Source organism: Talpa europaea (assembly GCF_964194135.1).
Source record: "Talpa europaea genome assembly, chromosome: 11".
Taxonomy (NCBI): Eukaryota; Metazoa; Chordata; class Mammalia; order Eulipotyphla; family Talpidae; genus Talpa; species Talpa europaea.
In genome coordinates this window covers 72,265,537-72,292,223 of record NC_140078.1, presented here as the reverse complement: position 1 = coordinate 72,292,223, position 26,687 = coordinate 72,265,537, and the positions used below count along the sequence as shown (strand labels likewise).

Below are 26,687 nucleotides of genomic sequence, written 5' to 3'. Positions count from 1 at the left end.
GATGGGTAGCTCCCCAGAGCCAGGCTACAAGGGACTTCAGAATATACCCCACCTCCAAGGCAAAGGACAACACTCAAGAGCAAATTGAGTGTGGGCCTTTGGAGGATGCTGGGCAGGTACCATGATTAGCCGTTGTGCCAGGCGGGTGCGGGCCAGGAAGTAGATGACACGCAGCCTCTTGGGGAGCCGCAGGTTTCGGAAGGAAGAGGGTTGCAGTGTGATGGTGTGGGGTGTGGATGGCCTCACAGCCAGCTGCCGCTCGAAGCGCACTGGCTGCCCCACTGGCTTAGCTGAGGGTAGGCAGGCCTCAGGGGGCAGCCGCTTGTTCAGATCCGCTAGCTGTTGGGGACACAGCAGTCAGGGCCAAGGCTGTTGTCCACAGGCTGCCGACCCTACCCAAGGTTTGTAGCTCTTTCACCCAGTGATCCCCTGAGCACAGCCGCTGAGGAGGAGGTGGGCGGGGCAGGGCTTGGCCCACTCCTACCTCCATCCGGCGAATGTCAATGGACAGGACAGTGGTGAAAAACAGCATCTGAAGGAAGAAGTCAGATACAAGGCCCACGACGGCAAAGAGACAAAACTCCTATAATCAAAGCATATACGAGGATATCATGACCTTATGGCCCACACCCCAGAGAAGCACATGCCTGCCTGCTGACACCTCAGAATCTGCAGGGCAGTGGCAGACAGGACACAACAAAGACAAAGAAAAAAAGGATGCTGGATCTGGGAGTGGCCAAGGAGGGACAGGGTCAACAACTCCCTCCCTCACCACCAGGGGGCAGCAGAAACTGCTCGTACTACTACAAAGAACCGACAGATGGATGCTCCCTCCAAGCTTGTAATCTCCCTAGAGAGTAGGGATTGATCCACATTGGAAACCTTAAGTCCCACAGAGCCCCTGGCCCTGCCTGGGTGCCATGAACCCAGAGCCCAGGACTCTCAAAGTTTTCTGGCCAGCGATCACACTGGGCCAATGAAGGGAGGGAAAGAGGGCTGGAGGGAATGAATTCTGCCCTAAAACAAAGACAGTGGTCTCTGCTACCCAAGCTCTGTTGACAGAATTGTCTCAGATTCAAGTTTTCCTACCAGCCCCCCTGGCAAATCACTACAGCTTCATCTCAAATCTGGGGTAAGATGATGTAGATTTGCACACGGTGGTGTCAGCTCCAATGTTCCAAGACTACAATGCATCCAGCAGATGCCCTATAGGCGACCCGGGCGGGGAGTCTGGTGCCCTTGTGCACTCTGCTCATCCCCACACCTCACCAGGCCTCCTGCCAACCCCCGGGAAAGACAGGGATGAGATGATTTGTCCCTCCCTTTATGCAACAACTCTCAGAATGGTCAGCAAGAGTCTGGGCTTCTACATCAGTGAAGGTCCGCTTCTACCTCTGCTCACGGCCTCACAGCTGAGTAAGGAAGGTCACCTTGCCAAGAGCAAGGCAATGGTTAGTAGCCCTGCTATGGGGCCTTACCTGGATGGCGGGCACTAGGGTGAAATAGCCAATGAGGATGATGCCTAGTTCTGTGGCCATGTTCTTCATGATGGACCAGCTCTCACTGCTTAGGCCTGCAGAAGACAACAGGGCCATGGGACCAGCATATAACACCTACCTATGACATGTGTGCACCAACTTTGTGGTCCTCAGAAGGTAGAGGCATGAGTGAGGCATCGAGCATTCTGAGGCAACCAATCCACCAAAGTGGCCCAACCCTCAAGACCCTGCCAATGCTAGGGCTCCAAAGAGCTGTCCCACAGTTGCTGCAGGAAAGGGGTACAGGGGAAAGCTATAACCATCAGAAGGAGAAGTAGGCTGCCATATGAATAAACCCAAGAGGAAAGCCAAGTGCTACCCACTCTGGCATATCCAGCCTCCAAAGACTGTTCTTGTCTGACCTGCTGAGGCACGGCCTGAGCCTGCCTGTCATGTGGAAGAATGGTCTGAGGGCAGAAGACCTAGCTGTGTTCCTCCTCAAGCCTCTCCCCACAAGAGCCTGGGCCCCACACAAACACATGGTTGCACATGTAAGGCCCCCGAGTGCCTAGTGTGGAGGGGCCATTTCCTCTCAGCTCAGAACAGCTAGTGGAGGGCCTGGCCCTGTATTCACAGCGGTTTTTTGAGTATATGAATACCTTGTTTCTCACAACTGAGAGGTTAGGAGCAGGAGGTGCAAGAGTTCAGACCTCCAGTTCTAGATTCTCTTTGCTCTGTCTCCTAGACCCTCAGAGGGAGCTTTTCTGGCAATTGTGGAAACAGCATCTCTGAAGTGACCAGCCTTAGGGGCCCCACCCACCAGCCCCTAGCGGGTGAGGCAAGAGGAGAAAACAAGTGTAGCCTGGGCAAAGGGCCACATACACACAAGCCCTATAGCAGTGCCTGGTTTGCTTTCTTACTGAATATGAACCTGGACAAAGTATAGTCCAGTGACCCACTGGGTCCTCAGGGCACATGCTAACAAGCTGCCAGGACCTAGTGGACCACCCCATATTATACTGGAGGTCAGAGCAAGAGAGGTTTCTGGGCTCCTGTTTCCATGGCCAGAAAAGTCCCTCTCCTACCCTAGCGCACACCGACACACTCCCCGAATTACCTTGGGCAATGCGCAGTTTCACCTCGAGGTCCACTGGGGTGGAGACCACTGACTTGGTGAGCACCAACACGTTCTCTAACCCAATAACCACCACGAGGTAGGGGAAAATCTCACTGGGAAGAGAGAAAAAGGGTGAAGACCACACTGAGGGGGGCCTTTAACACGTCTGATTCTCAAAATTTGGGGCCCAGGGAGGCTCTGGGATTTTCTGCCTATAGAGGAAGCTGCTAAGCAACTACACAGCACAGGACAGAATCCCCATTCTCACCCAACAGGGCCTCTGTCTGCATGGCTCCCAGCTTCCAGGGAGGTTTCAAAGCTTTACTAATGGGCTAGCCACCATCCCATCTCCAGCCAGCCAGTCAGCACAGTGCAAGAAGGGCAGGTAGAGGCCCCCCCTGCTACCACAGCACAGCTAACACCAGACTCTGCTGGCCAGAGGATGCTGGCCAAGAGGATGATGGCCAAGACCCCATAGCAGCACCCCATACAGACCTAACTGTAAAGGGGATGAGACCAGCCTAAAGCTCTACTTACTTCTGTGGAGAAGCTGTGTTTAGAGAAGAACAACTCTTCCTAAAGAAAATTCTATTGGTTGCAAGAGACCACAGCCTCACACTGCTTCCAAGAGATTAAGAGGGAAGTCCATGCACAAGAACACCCATGGGGGTGCACTTCACCAGGATCCCTATGGTGGAGCGGTGCATGCAAGGGCTCTGAGGAATGCACAGCAGCAGCTACAGGGGTTAGGGGTGTTTAGCTCCGTCAAATTCAGGAAAGGAAGTGGGTATTCTATGAGCTAGGAAAGTAACAGACACAAAACACAAAATCTTTGTTCCTGTGACCAATCTGAAAAGCCAGGGTGCGGAACGACAAACTGATAGTAACCCTGGACAGACAGGCACGTGGGGCCAAACCTAAGTTAAGGACAAACTCAGGGAAGGGCTTCCAGACAAGATTCAGAGAGAAATGGCAAGGGAAAGCAAGAGTAGAAAGATGACAAATTAGATGACAAACTGTATCTCTTAAACAGCTCTCTCTAAAATGACCTATTAGGCACTTAAATGTATTAACAGTGAAAAGGAATATACCCTTCTTGATCTTAGAATCATCTGACTTTCATCATATAGGAACAGTATTCATGTGTATATATAACATACACGCACACCCACACACACATGTGCGTACAAGCACACATGTAGCACAGGCAATATACACACACATATATACATACCCCAATCACACAAATACACACATGCCTGAGTGTGTACACACGTAATTATTATTTGCATATACAGATATATTTTATATACACACATACATATATATGAGAACAGGTAACTAAAAAGAACAAAAAAAAGGTAATGGGAAGATAGGGTGTAAGTGCAAGCATCCAGTCCAGGGCAGCCCACATGCCCAGAGGTAGGAGGCGATCTGGCCTGAGGGCTCACCCTGTGGCCCAGTGGACCTGCTGGGGACCTACCCGCCATTGAGAGTGGGTGTCAGGCCGAAGAGAGTGCAGAGCCCCACAGACATGAGCAGCGAGCTGAGCACTGTGACCACGGCAGCCAGAGCCAGCCCCCACTTGGACTTGACCATGTCGATCTTGCCTAAAGGGCAAAGAGGGCACATCAGGGCAGCACCTCCCCTAGACCCCAGCCCAAACCAGCCCTTCCTAACTAAGCTCCTAGGTGAAGAGTATGCCCTGACAATTGAGGAAGGGAAGACCCTTGGTTTAACCAAAAGCAAAGGACAACAATATACACTTCTCAGTCTTAGGATACGGTGTGCCTTTGGGAGCACCAGCCCGGAAAGTTTCTTTTCCTAAGAAGCTAAAGGGACCCTAAGCACACCCAAGTCCCTGCCAAGGGCGGGGGTTGGGGAAGGGAACTCTAAACCCCTGGCCCTTGTGACCACCAGATGTGTTCTACATATCTGCCCAAGCCACCTCCAGAGGAAGGGGACAAGTGATCTGGAAATGCCTGTTAGTTGGAGAAAGCCCCCAGACCCCTGCTGTGAACCTACGTGTGGAGAAGTAGATGTAGGCAAACAAGATGATGTAGGTGGTCACAAGGGGGATGAGCTCAGCAATGCCAATCTCCTCCTTGAAGTGCACATGGACCAGGCTCTCCGCTCGAAGGCTGCAGTTGGGACTGGGGTGCAGGAGCATCAGGCGCGCCCGCAAGCTGCCCAGGAACCTAGTCATGGAGCAGGATGGGGTAGATAGATTGTCCCTCTTGTTCCAGGGGACAAAGACAATCCCTGGGAGAAGGGTACATCGGGGAGCTCACCCCAATGTCTAAGCTTTCCTAACAGTCTCTAAGAGCATTGCAAGAAAGACAAAGTCAAGTTGTCATAGGAGCCCCCCATTCCTTCCTCTGCAACACTCTCCCAACCTATCATACCACTTAGACTGTAAAGGCCCAGGATAGCCTACTGAAGGCCCCTCAAGTGTCTTTGCTCTTGTTGGGGAGCTGCCTGCAGCCGTCTGTTGAGGACTCTGAGGCCACATGGAATTCAGTGGTGACTATCTTGGGACTTGTCCCCTAGGGTAAGAGAGACCAGTGGAGGCACCAGGACACTGAATTCATCAGTCCTGCCTTAGTTCCTTATTCTTAGCTGGCTCTCAGGTCATCCCAACTCAAATGTGAGCAGACAGCAGCCTTCAGTCTAAAGGATACAACTTCAACACATAACTTAAAAACTGCAAGTTCCCAGGGAGACATTCTGGACACTAACATGAATGGGGACTAGCCAAAGTCCCATGTTCTATACCTGTCGGGAGCCCAGGGTGTTGACAAATCTTACTTGGCATGGTAGTGCTGGAAGACCAGGGTAATGGTGTATGAGACCATTCTCTTCCTGGTATAGAGGCTCATCCCGCTGTACTTTCCAGGAACACCAAACAGCAAGTCTGCAGACAGAAATCAGCAGGTGCTAATGAAGGAATGGCAGCCACTATGGAGTCATCAAGGGTCCCTCCCCACCCCCACCTTAGATACAAGGGGTAACCCCTAATCTGTCAGAGCACCCATCAAAGAGAACATGGTGACCGACAGGTATGCCCCTCTGGTTCCTTCTCAGGGCATTTGCCCTGGGGGCAACCTTTGAGCGTGGCTGAAGTCTGCAGGGTTTTAGGCTCATGCTGGTGAATGGTCCTGATGATGTCAGGATCAGTGTGGAAGCGTTCCCGGTCATTCTGCCAGAAGTTCCCAGGGGACAGCAGCAGGCATCCATGTTCAGGGAGGAGGTTCCGGAGCTTCCTGAGACCTGGCAGGAGGTCAGTCACTTGCAGACACACTTCCTCCAGGCTCCTGGTCCCAGAGCTGTGTAGGAGACAGGACAAGGCACTTGCTGTGTCTGCCAGCACAGGCAGGCCCAATGCACTTATAGGATTCCTAGATGCCTAGTATCTTGAAGACTGAGGATTAGGGCAGCAGGGGAAAGCTCTTACAGGTGGTCAACAAACCATGCAGCTGTCTAACCTTCAAAGTGCATCTGGAGCCCAAAGGCCTGTCACCGCTGAGGAGAGGCAAATTCTGGGAGCATGCACAGCTCTGCCCACTAAAGCACTTTGGCCAATTCAGTGGGCAAAAGGAATAGATCAAAATTAGGGGCTTGCTGGCCTCCCTGGTGGTGCAAGGGGTTAAGCACTGCACTATGAAGCAATCCGCAGCCTCTGCAGCACGAGTTCAATCCCCAGCTAGCCAGAGAGAAACCCACATGGTGAGGCAGACCTCTCCTGTCTCGCCCACTAGCTCCCCTCAGCAGTGTGTCACAGTCAGTCTGCCTGTTCTGTTCCCCACTCTGTCTCTGGTGAATCCTTTCACCCACCCCGCATCTCTGGCCTATACCCCAGCTCTTATATGCATAAATAAATCTTTAAAAAAAAAAATTAGGGGCTTGCTTTCATTCACCAAAATGCCTGTCAAAGCCCGCAGTCACCTAAAGCCCAGTGGTGAAATAGCCTGCAAAGTCAGCAAAATCCAGAGACCCACTGCTGGACTGGAGAGTAACACCTGGGCTGGTGCTTCAGAAGTATATCCCCAGGCACAGCTTCTCTTCAAGCACAGCCCCCACCATTCCATTCATATCTCCTAAACCTCGGGCAGAAAGTCAGTGGGTCCTCAGTCAGCTCATTAGAGGGCCAGCCCGGTGGACATTGTGTCTGAGACCTGAGACAAAGTTTTCAGGATCAGGGAGGAGGCATTCCAGTCATTTGCTCAGGTCAAGGGAACTCAGCCCCAGTGGACTCATAGGAAGTTAACAAACGCAAAGTTGGCTCATCCACCATCCTTCCTGCTTACTCAATTTCTACAGAGCTGGCTGACTCACTTGACTGCCACAGAGGACTACACTTTCCCTTTAGTACGTAACAGGACCCAGGGAGGCTGGGGTTCCAGAGAGGAATACCTGTCTCTCAGCACATGGTTCCGGATCTCCTCCACCAGCTGGAAAGCCCGAGACAGAGGTGAGCGGAACACATCTACTGCCAGGAGGTTCTTGTGCCAGGGAGATACTGAGGACTTCACAAATATCTGCTGGATATAAGCCACCGGGGCACCCACATACTGCAGAAGATATGGAGGAGAGGTAGGAAGGTTAGCTTAGCATAGGAAGGAAAAATATGGGCCCATATTTAATAAGAATTTTCCCTCTCCCCCCCCCACTAAGGATTTTACTAAGCATCTACTATGGGCAAAGCACTGTGGGACCAACAGGATAGGTCTTCAAAAAATGAAGTAGTCTGTAAGGTGCCTTTTTTACCACTGATGAACCACTTTTCTACACATTTCCCAAAAGACCACTCAATAGACCAGGCTTCCATAAACTTTCCAGCACCTGTTTTTCTAAATCAGTTTTACTGGAATGCAGCCCCACCCGCTGCTCTGAAGTGGCTACAGCTGCTTTCAGACAACAACAAAGAGGTGAGTGGTCACAAGAAGTCACATAACCCACAAATCTTAAACCCTATCTAACCCTTTATGGAAAATGCCTAGTGTCATCAAAATAGACCATAAGTGCCACAAAGGGTGTAGCCTGTCATTGATCCTGGTTTTGCCACTTTCAGGGCAGCAGCTTTTGAAGATCAAAAGACCCAATTCTACATCCCAGTTCTTCACATTCACTCTACATTCTTCAACGTGAAAAGGGGATGATGACATTCACTGTACACACACACATGCACACACTGACACATGTAATCACATGTATAAAAACAGTGTATGCAGAGAAGTACTCATGCAAATATTTGTGATAAACAGTGTGGCAGAATGGTAGGATGAGGACTCACACACAGGTCTCTTGTCAACATCAATACTTTTCTCACTAGAATCTGCAATCTGTCCTCAAAGAGCTGTCAGTCACTTAAGTAATCAAAGTGTTCTCCAAGATGGACATGTCATGAAGCACCCCCAAAACGAGGTACTGGATGAGTCATGGCAGCGAAGAGCTGTGTGGAGCCACGAGGCAGGGAAGAACTGATGGGAGAGGGGCAGGAGGTGTCTCTGAGGAGCAAGGGAAATTAAGAGCACAGTCTTATCACAAAGGAGTCCTGCAAGGTAGTAATGGAAAGCACAGCTAAAACGAGAGGTGGCCAGGATGAAGTCCGAATGTGCTGTCTGGATTTTAACCAGTTGACAAAGTCCTTGAGATGGAAGGGTGACCTGACAGAGGCAGTGCTCTGGAAGACAACCCTGGAGTTATGGTCTCATCTAACTGTAAAGACGGAAGACTGCCCACACTCATGGTGCAGGCTGGAGGGATAGGGGGTTATCTCTATGCCTGTTCCACACTAAGGCAGGTGTGTAGATGAAAGCAAGGTGTTACAGCCACTCAATGATGCTGTACCTGAGATTACTGCACAAGCATAGGTAAGATGCTGAATATGGGGCCTCCTTGGTGGCCTAGAGGTTAAATCTCAGTGCTATCACTGCTACAGCCTGAGTTTGATCCCCAGTCAGGGAGCTAACCCACATGGCGCAGCAGACCTCTCCTGTCTCACCCACTGCTCCCCTCAGCAGTGTATTTCAATAGATGTGCCTGTTTTGCTCCCCACTTTGTCTCTGTTGAATCCTCTCACCCTCCCCCGCACCTCTAGCTTACACCCCAGTTCTTGTATGCATTAACTGAAAAAACCTTTCAGGAAAAAAAAAAGATGCTGAACAGGCATCCCATGGTAACACCTCCTGGGCCCAAGCACCAAGAAACAATCTGAAGCAACCTCCTGAGATTTTGTGAAGTTTATGTTTATGACATTGTCTTAGTGAAGGCTCTGGGGACAGAAAGCCTCACCCACACTGTCTCCCGCATCAGACTCAGCCCAATAGAAGCTGCAGGAGGTACAGAGGCTCTGACCTGAATCTCAGGTCAGGGGCTCAAGGCACCACACCGGCCAGTGAATGGGAGGAACTATCCAGAGACAAAGAGTTCCTCATGCAGAGCCATTCTCAGGGGCATTATTCTTCTTTCAAATCCTGTGAAGAACACAGCATGTCACCTGGGTATTGCACAGCTTCAAGGAGCATCTAGTTCTGGTTTGTTACCATTGGGCACAAGGCTGTGATTCTGCACATACCCCTCCTCTGTCCACTGCCCACAGTGGGTGGAGTCTAGATGACCCTGGGCACAGAAAGGAGTCCTCCCTAGATGGAGGCTGTGGCAGGCAGCTTTCTAATGTGACCTCAATGATCCCCACCTCTTGGTGCTCCTGCCCATGTGAATTCACCTTTGACAGTGAGCTGAACCCAGCAACTTGTTTCTGACAAACAGAAAAGCAAAAGTAGTAAGACGTCATTTCTGAGATTAGGTTATAAAAAACTATAACCCTTAAGGAACCTTATGCTACATGAAATAAACCACACACACACACACACACAAATACTATATGAAAACAAAACAAAAAATATATATAATTCAACTTATATGAGGTACCGAAGTAGTTAAATTCATAGTGACAGCAGAATGGTGGTGTTCAGGGGCTGAAGGGACGAGAAAATGGGAGTTAGTGTTTAACAGAGAATTTATGTTTTATAAGATGTAGTTATGGAGACTGGATGGTAGTGATGGATAAACAATGTTAAGTATGTATTTAATAACCAGCTGTATGTTTAAAAATGGTTACAATGTTAGGGGGAAAGGATGTCCTGAGCTAATCCCATACAGGCTTTGTGGACTCCACCCCAACTCCAGACCAAAGCCATCAGGACAGTGGGAAAGACGAATCCTGTCACCACCAAAGGGAAGGTGGCAGGGACCTGAGGGTGGAGTTAAGCAGCCAGGGTTGGTATAAAAAAACCAAACACGTGGGCCTTGGTGGGGCTCGCTCTCTCACTCGCCTCCTGGCTTCACGGCTCCTGGCTCGCGGCCAGCTCTCAGAGCGCCATTTGGGATTCCAGATCGGCAGATCGGTAGGACTCACTTAAAACTTTGTCTCCCACTTTTCTCCCTAAGTTGTACATTTCCTCATTTCCCCTTCCCTTGTAAATAAACCTTTTATTAACCTTTCGCGTGTGCCTGCAGTAGAGCATTGATAAGTCCTTAAAAGCGTGTGGGTGAGGACCCACGGTCAGGCACCCCGTTTTGTATCAGGGCTGCCCTGTAACAACAATAGTAAATTTTAATGTGTACTTTACCTCAATAAAAATAACTGGAGGGCCTCCCTGGTGGTGCAGTGGTTGAACACTGGGTTGCGAAGCTGCCCGCAGCCTCTGCAGCGCCGGTTCGATCCCCGGCTGCTCCCTGGCCACTGGAGGAGGGTCCCACATGGGGTGTAGACCTCTCCTGCCACCCGCTGCTCCCCTCAGCAGTGTACCTCAGTCTTTCTGCCTGCTCTGCTCCCCGCTCTGGCTCTGGAGAATTCTCTCACCCTCCCGCGCTTCTGACTGTACCCAGTGCTTGTATAAATAAATAAATAAATCTTTAAAAACAAAAACAAAACCTAGTAAGGAATGGGGTACCATAGTCCAACAGCCTCAGGAACTTGCTGACAACCAGTCTTCAAGCTTGGAAGAAGATTCCCTCCCCCTACTCTAGCAGAGCTTTGAGATGACTGCAGCCTTGACTGATAGCACGAATGCAGCCTGTAAGAGACCCTGAGCAAGAGGATCCAGATAAGAAAACTAAAGACTCAGAGAGATAAAAGGATGTGTCAAGGACACACAGCTGTCTAGCAGCCCAGGGCTGCCCTATTCCCAAATCTGTTGTTTGTTTGTTTTTTTCTTTACTACAGTCAACCTGCCTGGGTAGTACTGAACCATGGGAGTTTCCATGGAGAACAAGACACAATGAAAGGGCCCAAAACAAGCAATATAGGAGAGGAGCTGTAGTCTTGGGAGCCCAAAGTCTGTGTCCACCATGGTTCACAGCATGAGGCCCCTAACCTGAGCGCCTTAGAAACTGCATCCGGGCTCAGGCAGCCACCACAAAATGCTGCAATGTTGGTCCTGGAAGTCTAGCCACCTCTGCAGACCTGCAGGTAGGGCTTGGCTTGAGGTTCGGGTTTCTGAGATGACCTGGTTGAGGGGAGCACAAGCTGCTCTTGCTGCTTCTTGTTTCTTTCTTTTTAAAAAAGATTTATTTTTTTATTTATTTATGCATACAAGAACTGTATGCCAGAGTTGTGGGAGTGAGAGGATTAATCAGAGACAGAGTGGGGAGCAAAACAGGGTTTTTACTGAAATACACTGCTGAGGGGAGCAGGGGTGAGACCAAAGAGGTCTGCTGTGCCATGTGGGCCAGCTCCCAGGCTGGGGATCAAACTATTGCTGTAGTGGCTGGGGACAGCTTGATAATGCTGAGACTTTAACCCCTGCGCCACCAGTTTATATAGTTTTTCCAGACATTAACACCTGTGCCTATTGCTGCTTCTTTTTTTAGAAAATAATCCTTCCTTCATATTTATGCAGAACCCCCTAGACTTCCAGGTATTTTACCTTTACACTGACACACCTGTGGGCTCCCTTCAGTACATGATACAGAGGATTGCTGTTACTCGAGTCTTCTGAAAAACAGGGTTTCTGATCTTTGTCTTCCAGTCCTGAGCAGGATTGGTGTGCTGCGGTGTGGTACAGTGTGAAGTATGTGGTGTAGTAGGGGGGACAGGTTCAGGGGACCCAACTGGGTTCAACTTCCAGCTCTAGTCTTGGCTGTGTATCTTGGACAAGGTTCTCTACATTCTCCAAGCCACAGTCCCTTCCTTACTGAGGGATATGGGAGTAAAATCTCAGACCTAGACCTTCCCAGATCAATGGTCCAAACAAAAAGATATACACAACCACTCAGCAAAGTGTCTGGCTGAAAACATGTTATATCTAGTTTATATATAATTTAATAGCTTACATATTATTTATAATATAAATACATTAAAATATATAATATATATTATATATAATTTAATAGTTTACATATTATTTAATAAAACTATTAAAACTGAACTTGGCAACTCCTTAAAACCAATCTCTCCTCCTTTTTCATACCCTTACTCTTCCCATACCTTCTGTCCTAGGCACAGTCATTTCAGTCTGAGTTTCTCCAAGTTCAGTAAGATTGGCCTTCTTACCATGATCTTTAGCATGTCCTTGCTTCTAATGGAACGGCTTCTCACTACATACATAATTAAAATTTAAACTTTATAGCCCAGGATTCAACTTGATCTCCACTACCTTAGCACCAATCACATGCCAAGATGCCTTACTTCAGACTCCCTGTCTCCTAAATAAGCCATGCTGTTGTGTTTTTTTTTTTTTAAGATTGATTTCTTTATTTATGCATACGAGAGCTGGGGTGTAAGCCAGAGGTGCAGGGGGTGAGAGGATTCACGAGAGTGGGAAGCAGAACAGGCGGATCTACTGAAATCACTGCTGAGGGGAGCAGCGGTTGAGTCAGGAGAGGTCTGCTGCACCATGTGGGTCAGCTCCCTGGCTGGGAATCGAACTCATGCTACAGTGGCTGCAGATAGCTTGATAGCACTGAGACTTAACTCTGTGACACTAGGGAAGGCCCTCATCCTGTTTCTTTACTTGATAAGACATCTTTCTTGAGCATCTACTATGTGCAAAACATTGGACTATCCAAATTTGAAAGAATCATGATTTTAAATAAGTCTCAATTCAAAGCATGGAGAAGAAAGGCATACAACTGCAGAGAGATGAGGAAGGCTTCCTGGAGAGCACAACATCTGAACTGAAGGATCAAGAACAGGAAGTACATGCTTGCTGCAAACCAGAAAGCAAGCCAAGCATAAGTTTTCTTCTTCTCTGCTTTGGCCTCTCCAATCAAAGATATGATAAAAATAGTGATAGCCACAAACATGGATTGGTCATTGTTCTTAACCCTTGCAATATGCCACTTAATCCTATCATAGTGAATAATGTAGGCCTAAGTATTATTCCCACTTTACGAATGCACTAATGTGTAACTAAGACACAGTCTACATAATTTGTCCAAGGTCACACACCTGGGAAATGAAAAGTCTCTCTTGTTTTGGCTTCCTTCCCAGGGGAACTGCCATTCGCCAACCCTACAAGGCACAGGTAGGTCATACTGACTCTAGCATAAGGCAGGACTAACTCAGAACACAAGGACCTGGCAGAGTTGACTGAAGTCCTCTCTGGAGGACACATAAAGGTGCAACTGATGGGGAACACTTCCACAAAAGGACATTATCAGCAATGTGAAAAAAACTTACTGAATAGGAGAAAATATTTGCAATTACATATAAATGTAATAAAGGATTAGTATTCTGAATATATAATGAAGTCTACCAACTTAAAAACAACCCAAATACAAGATGGGCAAAGGACTTGAATAGATATTTGTCCAAAGATCTTTAACAAGCAAGTGAAAAGATGCCACAAACCATTAATTAGGGAAATATCTAATAAAAAATGTATCACTTCAAACACACTAAAAAGACCATTAAAAAACTGAAACAGGGCCTCCCCTGGTGGCACAGCAGTTGAGCACTGGGCTGCGAAGCTGCCCGCAGCCTCTGCAGCGCCAGTTCAATCCCCGGCCACCTCCGAGGGTCCCACATGGTGCGATAGACCTCTCTTGCCGCACCCGCTGCTCCCCTCAGCAGTATATTTCGTCAGTCTGCCTGTTCTGCTCCACACTCTGATGAATTCTTTCATCCTCCTATGCTTCTGACTGTACCCAGTGCTTGTATAAATAAATAAATAAATCTTTAATTAATAATAATTAAAAAAAACCTGAAACAGAGCCTCCCTGGTGGCGCAAGGGGTTAACACACAACCTATGAAGCTATCGGCAGCCGCTGCAGCATGAGTTCAATCCCTGGCCAGGGGAGCTACCCATATGGCGCAGCAGACCTCTACTGACTCGCCTGCTGCTCCCCTCAGCAATGTATTTCAATCAATCTGCTTGTTCTGTTCCCCACTCTGTCTCTGGTGGATCCTCTCACCCCCCACACCTCTGGCCTATACCCCAGTTCTTATATGCATAATCTTTTAAAAAAACATTGAAACAACTGGGCCTCCCTGATGGTGCAAGGGGTTAAGTCTCAGCACTATGAAGCTCTCAGCAGCCACTGCAGCACAGCACGAGTTTGATTCCTGGCCAGGGAGATTATCCTACATGGCGCAGCATACCTCTCCTGTCTGTAAAATAATTTATTTATTTTTTAAAAGATTTATTTTTAAACAAGAGATGGGGTACAGGCCAGAGGCATGGGAGGGTGACAGAGCGAGGAGCAGAACAGGCAGATGACCAAAATACACTGAGGGGAGCAGCGGGCGCAACAGGAGAGGACAGGAGAGGTCTGCCGCAACATGAGGGATTCTCCCCAGCCGGCCGGGATTGAACCCACACTGCAGAGGCTGTGGACAGCTTCACAGCATGGCGCTTAACCCACTGAGCTACTGGGGAGGCCCAAAAATAATTTTTTAAAAATTGAAACAATAACAACAAAAAATAACAAATGTTAGCAAGAATGTGGATGAGCCAGAACCCTCACTGGCTCACTGCTGTTTGGTGGAATAAAGGACTGAAGTTACAGCTTTTGGGGAGGAAGATCACAGAGGTAAAGTACTCTTCTCCCCATTGATAGTATACACTATCAACCTGATTTATCACTGTTGATGTTAACCCTGGTCACCTTGTTGAGAGGTGCCTGTCAGGTTTCTCCACTATGGTGTGATTCTTTTTGCTTCCTTCCCATATACGACGACTCTCTGGGGAAAAAAGTCACTATGCACAGTCTACACTTAAGGAAGGGGAGTTATATTCCACCTCCTTGAGGGCAGAGTATCTACATAAACCATTAGCAATTTTGCCTTAGATTGACTCCATCTATTCAATCACATAGACTCATGAATTTTACACTTTGGGTTATAAACCAAATACTACTTTATCTTGTGACAAAATATATTTTATTTTCCAGCACTGGTCATCGGGAGCTCTTCCAATCGGTCCTGTGTCCCTTCAATATACACTGTATTTTATTTTTAAAGATTTATTTATTTATGCATACAAGAGCTGGGGTACAGGCCAGAGGTGCAGGGGGTAAGAGGATTCACCAGAGACAGAGTGGGGAAAAGAACAGGCAGACCGACTGAAATATACTGCTGAGGGGAGCAGCGGGCAAGACAAGAAAGGTCTGCTGCGCCATGTTGGTAGCTCCCTGGCCGGCAGGGGATCGAACTTGTGCTGCAGAGGCTTCTGATTGCTTCACAGTGTGGTGCTTAATCCCTTGCACCACCAGGAAGACCCTACACTGTATTTATTTTAAACTGGCTTCTCTTCCCAACCAGACTCAGAGGCAGTGAGGTCTATCTGCCAGGCACACTGTATATGTTTAATAAATATGTGCTGAATATGAACAGAGTAAAGAACATTTAGGTTCCTTGATGTAGGGAGGAGATGCTTGTGCTGTCCTGCCCAAAGCTGGAGTTTCCCTATTTTCCATCCTTTCTCATTCTCAGCAGTGATGAGTCAATCAATAAAGCATTTCTCTCAATCACAGGACTTGAGATGGGAACAGGGAAGTGCTGCCATTCAAAGTCAATTGGGCCCCTGCTCATCCACCCTAGTTTGGATGTTGCAAGAACATGATGATAAATAGACTGACGCCACTGTTCCGCAGATCTAGTAGAGCAGAGTTGAGCAGAGAGGGCAGAGTTGAGTGATGGATTCCTGAGGTCCAAACCAAGTTGGGTCTGAGTCAATCTTGAGGCCCCTGAGTGTGACTCTGATGAGCTAAAAAAATTCTCCCTCATTTTCTTTGGATTGAGTCTGTTCCTTATAACTAAAACAGTCCTTACCACTTCTGTTTATTGGCCTGTATTCTTATCAAGGATAGTCAATGGAGGTGAGATAACTGACCATTAAGCTTCATGATCCCGGGTGAGTGCATTACGGGCTAGGTTTCCTTCTCAATCCATCAGGGAATGGAGATTCCAATCAGAATGAGAAAAAAAGGACAGTACTCTGATTCCTGAGCCCTCAAGTCTGTACAGCTACTTACCATCATCATCCCAACCAATGAAGGGCACTAAAGAAATATAAAGAAATCCCAAACAAGTAAACTCCCTGGCCGCTATCTCACCAAGCGTCTAATTTTCATCATCAGTCCCCCTGAACTCTACCAGTCACAAAACATCCACACAACACAGACTACCTTGTTGTGTCTGGGAACCATGGCTTCCAGTATGCGATTTAACTGCATCAAGAAGTTAATGAAGGCAAAAGATTCGAACCAAGAAGGTTCCATAGTGAGCCAATGATCAAGTTGGTACATGAAGTTACTCAACTGGTTTCTGCCAGCATCAGACCATGCTCTCTCTGACTTTGATGGGCAGAACCCCATGAAACCAGGGTTGTGTACTTCCCATTGTCATATGTAGTTGTAACACACAGTGATCTTACCAGTATGTCTCTAGTTCAGTAAAAGCACAGCCAGTTTACCTGGCTGCTACAATATACCCAGAAAGGAATTAGGAAGGAATGTGCAATAATTGCCAGAAGTAAGAAAGGAAGATTTGTTCATTAAGCTTCCTTTTTCCCTCCTCACCAACAGACGTGGCATGTCCAGTACCCATCCATGGAACCAAGGCGTAACATGTGAAGGAAGGACACCTCATTCATTAACTGGCAAGTAAAAGGTTGAGAGATAAGTTAGCCATGCTCAAGATTTCCAAATAATGAATCCAAAGTTATGGAGAGGTAGGTCCTGCACCTTAGACTCTACTACAGAGATTGTTTCTTCCTCTTTTACATCTGTAAAAAGCTCAGAGACAGTCAACTGAGTATGGTCTAGAAGAAGCAAGTTAGTAGACCTGTAGTTTTAGTCTGTCATTGATCTCACTTAATCTAAGTAATCGAGGCAATTTATCACCCTGGGCCCCAGGTTTGATTGTAAAAGAGATTTTTTAAAAAATAACCTGTACATTTTATCTGACAGCATTGCGAAGATAAAAATAGACCTAATATATCTGAACAAAATCAGGTGCACATGACAAGGATTAGAGGGTGATGGGACTCTGACAATAGGACATTCTTTAGGGATACTGTGATAGTCATAACCACCCAGGGCTAAAGAGATGGCCTGATGCCTTGGCACTGCCTGACACCTGCACAACCCAAAGTATGAACCCAGAATCAGCTGGCAACAGCTATGACCGCCACAGATCCCAGTTTTTAAGAATAAACATGCTTCTGCACCATCCGGTGTTTCCTTTCAAAAAAGGTTATTCATTAATGTGTAACTATTTTTGATGCCTTTATAAAGCTGCCATAGTACATTTATTCAACAATAGAAAGCTAACCATCTTCAGTCTCACAAGATCCCTGCCTTGGCCAATCTCCACTCAATTCCCAGGGCTCTCCTCAGCAACACACTGGTTGAGCACTTACCCACTCTGGCTGCTCAGAAGGCTCTCCTGGCTTACGGTTAGCAGCCACAGGTGGGGGCGAGTAATCCTTCACAGGAGTGGTGAATTCCACTGGTCCTGTTCCTGGCAAGGGGAGTTTCAGCAGTGGGTAGCTGAAATGAACACAAAGGAGAAAAGAGTCAGTGGATGCATCAAGTCTGTGCTGAGATACAGTGCCTCAGGAACCACTGCAGATGTATAAAATTCCTGCTATGAAGACTCCACAAATATACAAAATACTAGAATCCTGAAATAAAATTTCAGAACTAGAAGGAAATTCAGAAGTTACCTAAGTTAGAATTTTTCAAATTTATTTTTAGTCATAAGAAAGTCCTATTCATAAAATAGGCTAAAAAGTTTTAGACTTAAAGATGCTTAAAAAAAAAAAAAAAAAACTTGGACCTCCCCGGTGGCACAGCAGTTGAGCACTGGGTTGCGAAGCTGCCTACAGCCTCTGCAGCACCGGTTCATTCCCCAGCCGCCAGGTGAGGGTCCCACACGGCACACAGATCTCTCCTGCCGCCCGCTGCTCCCGTCAGCAGTGTACTTTGTCGGTCTGCCTGCTCTGCTCTCCGCTCACTCTGGTGAATTCTCTCACCCTCCTGCGCTTCTGACTGTACTCAGTGCTTGTATAAATAAATAAATCTTAAAACAAAACAAAAACAACTTGTCAAATTAGATAAAAGGAAATAATAAAAGGGCAACCTATGATGTTATCTGCAGCCTATGATGCTATCTGCAGCACGAGTTCGATCCCTGACCAGGAAGCTACCCACATGGCACAGCAGACCTCTCCTGACTCACCCGCTGCCCCCCTCAGCAGTGTATTTCAGTACATATGCCTGTTCTGTTCCCCACTCTGTCTCTGGTGAATCCTCTCAGGCCCCACACCTCTGGCCTGTACCCTAGTACTTGTATGCATAAATCTTTTAAAAAAGGAAATAATAAAAAATTTAAGTTAAAGATTATAAAAATTCAGAAGGACCTCATCAGATTGTTGAGCAACTGCTCCAATTTAAAAGGACAGATGGGGGCCTCCCTGGCGGTCTACGGCTAAGTCTCGGCACTATATTCACTTTGGCCTGAGTTCAATCCTCAGTCATGGAGCTAATCACAGCCATGGATTAGACAGACCTCTCCTGTCTGGCTCACTGCTCCCCTCAGCAATGTATTTCAGTAAATCCACCTGCTCTGTTCCACACTATGTCTCTGATGAAGCCTCTTACCACCCAAACCTCTGGCCTACACCCCAGTTCTTCTATACAAAAATAAATAAAATCGGGGCCTCCCTGGTGGCGCAAGGGCTTAATCACAGTACTGCGAAGCTATCCGCAATCTCTGCAGCATGAGTTCGATCCCTGGCCAGGCAGGGAGCTACCCACATGGCGCAGCAGACCTCTCCTGGCTCTCCCACTGCTCCCTTCAGCAATGTATTTCAGTTAGTCTGCTTATTCTGCTCCCCACTCTGTCTCTAGTGAATCCTCTCACCCCCTGCACCTCTGGCCTGTACCCCAGTTCTTGCATGCATAAATAAATCTTTAAAAAAACTCTTAAAAAAATAAATAAGTAAAAGGACAGACAATGAAAACTGTATATAATCCATTGAGGGTATGGATAACACTAGACCACACTGAACAGAAGTCAACAGACCCACTATATATGAAGGGAAAACCTTGGCTTTATAGCAAAAAATCTGGATGTACATTTTGTTTCTGTTTTTAAAGCTACTTTTATTTTTTAAAGATTTATTTATTTATGCATACAAGAGCTGGGGTACAGGCCAGAGATGCAGGGGGTGAGAGGATTCACCAGAGACAGGGTGGGGAACAGAACAGGCAGACTGACTGAAATACACTGCTGAGGGGAGCAGTGGGTGAGTCAGGAGAGGTCTGCTGTGCCATGTGGGTTGCTCTCTGGCCAGCCCAGAATCGAACTCGTGCTGCAGAGGCTTCAGATTGCTTCATAGTGCGGTGCTTAATTCCTTGTGCTACCAAGGAGGCCCCAAAGCTACTTTAAAAAAAAAAATAACTGGGCCTCCCCAGTGGCGCAGTGGTTGAGCACTGGGATGCTAAGCTGCCCGCAGCCTCTGCAGCGCCGGTTTGATCCCCGGCTGCTCCCGGCCACTGGAGGAGGGTCCCACATGGCGCGCAGACCTCTCCTGCTGCCCGCTGCTCCCCTCAGCAGTGTACTTCGGTCCTTCTGCCTGCTCTGCTCCCCGCTCTGGCTCTGGTGAATTCTCTCACCCTCCCGCGCTTCTTACTGTACCCAGTGCTTAAATAAATAAATAAATAAATAAATAAATAAATAAATAAATAAATCTTTAAAAAAAATAACTTACATAGAACTTTTATAGTACAATTCACAAATCTTTAAGTATACAGTACCATGAATTTTTACATATGCATAAACCTGTGTAACTATCAAAATCAAGCTATAAAACATTCTAGAACTTCAAAAGGCAGCCTTTGCTTTTTTTTAAAAAGATTTATTTATTTATGCAAACAAGAAATTGGGGTGTAGGTCAGAGGCGTGGAGGGATGAGAGGATTCACCAGAGACAGAGTGGGGAGCAGAATAGGCAGAGTGACTGAAATACACTGCTGAGGGGTGAAGCGGGCGAGACAGGAGATGTCCACTGTGCCATGTGGGTAGCTCCCTGGCAGGCCGGGGATCAAACTCATGCTGCAATGGCCGTGGATAGCTTCATATTGCTGCGACTTAACCCCTTGTGGCACCAGGGAGGCCCACCAAGTCCTTTTCAAAGCTGTAATTTTTTCTCCTAGTACTCCTTTCACTGCATCCCCTAAGTTCTGGTATTTTGTGGTTTTGTTTTCATCATCTCAAGGTATTTTCTAATTTTCCTTCTGGTTTCTTCTCTGACCCAGTGGTTGTTTTAAGATGAATTGTTTAATTTCCACATATCTGTGAATTTTCTGGTTTTCTTTTCATTATTTTGTTTCTTTCCACTGTGATTGAAAAAAAAACACTTCATACTATTTAGTCATTAAGACATGCACATGGGGGCCTCCCTGGTGGCACAACGTTTTAAAATCTCAGCACTATCAAGCTATGCCAGCCATTGAGGAATGAGTTCGATCCCCGAACAGGGAGCTAATCCACATGGTGCAGCAGACCTCTCCTGTCTCACCCACTGCTCCCCCTCAGCAGTGTATTTCAGTGACCCCACCTGTTCTGTTTCCCACTGTCTCTGGTGAATCCTCTCACCTCCCCACTTCTGACCTATACCCCAGTTCTTATATGCACAAAAAATTTTTAAAATCTTTGAAAAAAGTATGTGGACTAACACACGTCTGCCCTGGAAAAAGTTCCGTGTTAACTTAAGAAAAGTGTGTATTCTGCTATTGTTAGGTGGAGTGTTATATCTGTAACTGGTTTAGGTGCTGCTCAAGTCCTCTACTTCCTTACTGATCTCATCTAGTTTTATCCTTATTGAAGGTGGAGTAGTTAGGTATTATTATAGAATTGTCCACTTCTCATTTCAATTCTGTCCATTTTTGCTTTATATATTTTGGGACTCTATGTTCATAACTGCTGTATCTTTTTGCTGTAGTGAGGCACTTACTGATATATAAATGCTTCTTTGTGACTTATAACCTTTTAAACATTATCTGATAATAATACAGCTACTCTAACTCTTTCGATTGCTGCTGGGCATGGAGTATCTTTTCTCATCCTTTTACTTTCAATCTGTGTCCTTATATCTAAAGGGTCTTGTAGAAGCAAACAAATAGAGTCTATCTTTTTAACCTAAACTGAAAATCTCTTTCATTTGAAGGGTTTAATCCACTTACATTTAATATGAGTACTGATAAGGAAGGGTTTATCTATGCCATTTAGTTATGTTTTCTCTGTCTTCCATGACTTTTATTCCTCAATTCCTCTACTGTTGCTTTTTTTGTTTTGAATTTTTTGGTAGTGTGCACTGTGATTTCCTTCTCTGTGTATTTTAAAAGTTAGTTCTTTTGTGATTACACTTATTATTGTCAACTTGTAAAAATCCTAGACCAGAATATGATGCTACAGAGGGGGTTCAACTGCAGCTCTAAGCTGGCAGAAAGGATCAACAAACTCGAAAACGAGACAACCCAGTCCGAGTTTAATTTCAATACTATACAAACCCTGTTGTATACATCTTTGTCTCTCTTAAGTTGTTATTGTCACAGACTATATATACTGTATGCCTATTGCCACAGATTTTAAATAATTTTTAATGCATTGACCTGTTATATCACAAAATAAAAGTTACAAACCAAACCAAAAATAAGATGCTGGTTACCTTTACTAGTGTTCTTTATTTATTGTTTCTAGTTACTGTCTAGTGTCCTTTCATTTCAGCCTGAAAGACTTCCTTTAGGGCTTCTCATAGGGCAGGTCTACTGGTAACAAATTTCCTCAATACCTCGTTTATCTAGAAATGTCTTTTCTGCTTCATTATTGAAGGATAGTTTTATGGAATATAAAATTCTTGGTTTTGCTTTTCTTTCAGGACTTTATAAATATCTGCCTTCTGGCCTCCATGCTTTCTGGGGACACAACCACGATTAATTTTTTGAGAAACCGTCAAAAAGAGTTGCTCTTATTATTTCCAAAAGCTCAGGTTCAGCTGTTTAGACATAGGTAGCAAGGGCTGTTTTGGAATTAGTTAAGCTTCTACTGGAGAAAACACTACAAAATGCAGGGGTTGACCCCCAGGCTCTGGGTGCAGAGAGGAGTCATGGGACCCAGGGCTAAGCCTGCTGGATCCATAGCTCCACTACAAGATGAAGGTGGGCAGTACATTTTATGTATATACATTTACTTCCAGGATAGAAACTGGTCAAAACACAATGACTAAACTAGTTCTCAAGATTTGAAATATTATAAACATCTCTGAATTCTAGAAGTCTAAACATTCCAGCAGTCAATGCCCCGGAACACCTACAGGGAGCTGGTCATTTGGGCTCTCTAGTCTTTAGGGCAGGAGTCAATGGTGCTTTCAGACTTTATTCTCAACTATCCAACATAGTTCTCCAACAGCACAAGTGAAGACAGGGCTTCAGTTACTCAGACGTCCTTCTTGTTCATAAAAAGAGAATATAAATCTGTTCAGAGAATGGACACATGGGCACAGAAAGAGGGAACCTCATACACCGCCCTCCATGTGACAACCCCCAAAAGGGGCAATGGTGATCATGGAAAAACCTAAGATTGTGAACATCTTAGACAGAGAACATTTTCCTCCAGAGAAAGGAGGAAATGGATGAAGTGTGCTCTCAAATACCCACACAGGCTGTAGAATTATGATGCTTCAGGTGGTTTAGAATGATCTCACTAGGGTTCCAACTTGCTCTCCAAGTTAAAATATACCTTCTCTAACTATGACTAACAGATTATGGAGTCAGTGACCCTCACATTAGCCCTTGTGCACACAGGTCAGTCCTGCTAACCTGGCACCCAGGCGTTCTTCCTTTACCCCACAGTGCACCTACACTTTCAAGGGCAGCTCCAGAGCAACAGTACCCTCTCAGCCTGGGACACTGCTGGGCCAACAGCACAGATGCTAGTGGGCTAACCCATAGGAAATGTAAACAAATGTAAACACACCCTGCCATAATGCCTACCTACTATAAATTTCATCAGATTTTTCTGGAGGAAAAAGCAATCACTGCTTCCAGGATGATGCAATAATGATGAATGGGGTCTATAGTTCAAGTGCTGCTTAAACTTCAATAAAGTTTAAGATCTGAATAAAGATACAAAGTGCAACAGTCCTTTGGGCTCAAGCTAAGCAAGCCTCTATTGTTCCAGAAACAATAAAGCTAAGTAGTTAAATTGAACTAAAGTATAAAACTACTAAAAGCTGTCTATAACCCACACATTTTTTGTAGGTAACCTGGGGCTCTAGCAGAAAGGGGAGTTACTCAGGATAGAAGAGGACAGAAGGCTTTTTCCCTGAGTCCACGATCTCTGGTATCCTAGTCAGAAAGCTTCAGAATCTGTGGTTTCTCTGATACAATCTTTATCATCTTTGGAGGCTTAGAAACTTTAGTCTTGAAAGTTTTTTCCCAATTCAGATTTGAAGAAAAGTTTTTTTTAAAAAACTCCTTCAACATCAATGACAAAGATGTTGGATTGGGGAAATACACAGCATTTACATGTGAGAGCACAGACTTTTTTCTCTTCAAAGAAAACAGGTGACTGCAAAGTAAAAAGGAAACCATAGTGTCATCAGAGGATAGCACTATGAGGGTGCCATCAGAGAGGTGGCAGCAGGGTGCTCGGAGGGGCATGCCAGGGCATTGCCTGTCTTCCCTGTTGGGAGGGGGGATAATGAGGTGAATGACCATGACCATCAACAGAAAAAGAGGTGAGGAATCCTTCACTCGTTCTTCCTGAAGACATCCTGACATCTCCCCTTTGCACCTACCATGCATCTTGTCCAATGACACTGTGACTGCTTTTCTCGGGCCAAGGCAATGGGGTTTTTGAGGGGAGGGACTGTGATCTGTATCACTGGCTTAGCACAGCACTTGACACATACTATAGCCTCCTTGAATGAGATGACTTAAAACCAAACTTCTACTCTCCCAGTGACAGAGTCACTGAGTCTCAAAAGGCCTCTGTGTTCTCTCTCTAGGCAGAACCTGCCGGGCCCTGCTCCTGGCCAGTGCACTGGGGACCCTCGTTCTCAGGCTCCTTGTTCAAGGAACAAATTCTCTGCAATGAAAGGCATCAGCACCAATGTTCCTTAAGGAAGTTCATATCTCCATGGTGAAGTGGCGAAAACACAGATTTTTATCTGCCACACACAAATGCCAGTTGCAGCACTTAACACTAGTTCCCCAAGCTAGTTTCATCTTTAAAAGAGACAGTAACAACGGGGATGTTAGCTAATCACATGAAAAACATGAGTGAAAGCACCTAAGAACCTACAAAGCTGGTTTTCATCAAGGATTAGTCTTCCTTTCCTTCCCATGAGTCAAAGCCTACCCTGAGTCTCACTCACCCACCCCTTTCTCAGGACTGATGTTCAGGCATGAGTACCTGTGGGGTATGAGGCAGGCATCTGCCTGGAGTGGCTGCATCTGTGCTACCTTGGCTGTTAAATATTGCTATCACCCTTGCCTCTCCTTAATCTTCCATTCCATTCTAATTCACCATGAGATGAAATGTCCTCCACATTTGAGACCTTAGTCATCTCATAAAGTTTTCACACCAGAAGCCCCCATGTCATAAATCCAAGGATAGTCTGTTTTGAAACACTTGTGCTATTGTCAAATTATTCATTCAAGATAAGACACAGCTCTACCCAAGCAGCTGCTGGGTACATTCCCTGTCCAGGAAGCTGCCTGATCCCAGGAGCTACACCTGATCCCCAGAAGACAAATGGCAAAAGGAAAACATTCTTCTTATTTCCTGTAGCTAGAGCTGTCTTTATGGAAGGAAATCACAATTACATCTTCACTTAAACTGCCCACAGAAAATACAAGTTTAATTCAAATGTATTCATTTATTACATATGATCATATTCTCATGTGCAAAGGCATATACAAAAAGATCATCAGGGGCCTCCTTGGTGGTGCAGCGGTTAAAGTCTCAGCACTATCAAGCTATCGCCAGCCACTGCAGCATGAGTTCAATCCCTGGCCAGGGAGCTAACCCACATGGCGAAGCTAACCTCTCCGGTTTCACCTGCTGCTCCCCTCAGCAGTTTTTTTTTTTTTTTTTTAAAGATTTATTTATTTATTTATACAAGAACCTGGGTACAGGCCAGATGTGCGGGAGGGTGAGAGGATTCACCAGAGACAGAGTGGAGAACGAACAGGCAGACTGATGAAATACACCACCGAGGGGAGCAGCGGGCGAGACAGGAGAGGTCTGCTACGCCACGTGGGACCGTCGCTGGCCGACCGGGATTGAACCCGTGCTGCAGAGGCTGTAGACAGCTTCACAGCGCGGCGCTCAACCACCTGTGCCACCAGGTGAGGCCCCCCCTCAGCAGTTTATTTCAGTAGATCCGCCTGTTCTGCTCCCCACTCTGTCTCTGGCGAATGCTCTCATTCCCCACCTCTGGCCTATACCCCAGTTCTTGTATGCATAAATAAATAAAAATAGATCTTTAAAAAAAAGGTCATCATGGAACTGAGAATTTATTGGAAGGGGAACTGTCCCATCCCCTCAACTGAAGGCAATACAAGTGGTAATAACCATGAATGCTACGCAAACTGCTGCTCCAGAGATCAGAATAAAAGAGGAATATTTTTGGCTGAGATGTGTAAGAACTTCAGAAAAATTCTCAAGAAAGAACACTATGGGGCTCTGTGCCCAGTCCAGACAAGGAATGAAAGCAGCTACAGCTCTCACAACAGTCCATGGAGAGCACAACAGGTCCTGAGAATCAGTGAGAGGTCAGAAGGAGGTTCCATGTGAACACAAGAAAATGATTAGAAAGCAAAGAATCAAGTATCTGGGCTTAGCCTGCAAAAGGGTGTCCAAGGAATAGTTCAAACTGACTTTGCCTTGTAACACTCCTCCTCTTAGTAACAAAAAGGAGACTGACACTGTTGAGTAGGAAAATTAAAGTAGGAAAATTAAAGATTATACCTTTTAACTGTCTCGTGGTTTATTATGTTACTTTGAGATAGGTTAACAATGACATGAACAAAAGTGGCGAATCACTAAGTCACGGCCAACCATGACTATTTTAGGTCAGTGGATAAACACCCCAGGTCCAGAGCTCTCCACCCAGTAGCTGCCATCGGCATCAAGTTCCACTGTATAAAAATCATACATATCTAATGGCTACACAACAGACAGGGTTAGGAAATGTATTGTCCCAAGGCACTGCCCCACCATATCCAAGGCAACTTGGAAACATACCAACAGGCTAAGATGCAGAACCCCGTGAAGAGGATGATGGGGATGGGGTAGGATGCACACAGCAGTCCATGATTATAGAAGGCTTGAGATATCTTCTCACGCAGCCTTTCAGTCAGGGTCATCCTCAGCTGAAGTCACCTTGCTGCCATCCCGTAAAGTGACCATGGATCAGCTTGGCACACATTGGACACCATCTGCAAATACCTAGCAAGAAGGAAGAAAAGCCAATTAACAAAAGAATACTTGGCTCTCTACACTAGAGATCCTGGGGGAGGTAGCCACATCCCCCAGTGATGTAGGGCAAGGGAATATTTCAGATGCCTAA

General features: G+C 46.2%; 1 protein-coding gene across 2 annotated transcripts in view; it reads right to left on the bottom strand.

Moving 5' to 3' along the window:
* Positions 1–26,484, bottom strand: part of SCAP (SREBF chaperone) — a gene marked incomplete at both ends in the record, with an annotated part of 33,532 nt that extends 7,048 nt beyond the window's left edge. For both annotated transcript variants that reach the window (XM_084248092.1, XM_084248093.1), the window contains 11 exons: positions 121–339; positions 485–583; positions 1,479–1,573; positions 2,596–2,708; positions 4,079–4,205; positions 4,621–4,793; positions 5,404–5,509; positions 5,701–5,921; positions 7,009–7,166; positions 17,467–17,596; positions 26,363–26,484. In XM_084248092.1, coding sequence (XP_084104218.1) covers positions 121–339; positions 485–583; positions 1,479–1,573; positions 2,596–2,708; positions 4,079–4,205; positions 4,621–4,793; positions 5,404–5,509; positions 5,701–5,921; positions 7,009–7,166; positions 17,467–17,596; positions 26,363–26,484 — 1,563 coding nt within the window. The remainder of the gene's footprint in view (positions 1–120; positions 340–484; positions 584–1,478; positions 1,574–2,595; positions 2,709–4,078; positions 4,206–4,620; positions 4,794–5,403; positions 5,510–5,700; positions 5,922–7,008; positions 7,167–17,466; positions 17,597–26,362) is intronic.
* Positions 26,485–26,687: the final 203 nt, after the last annotated feature.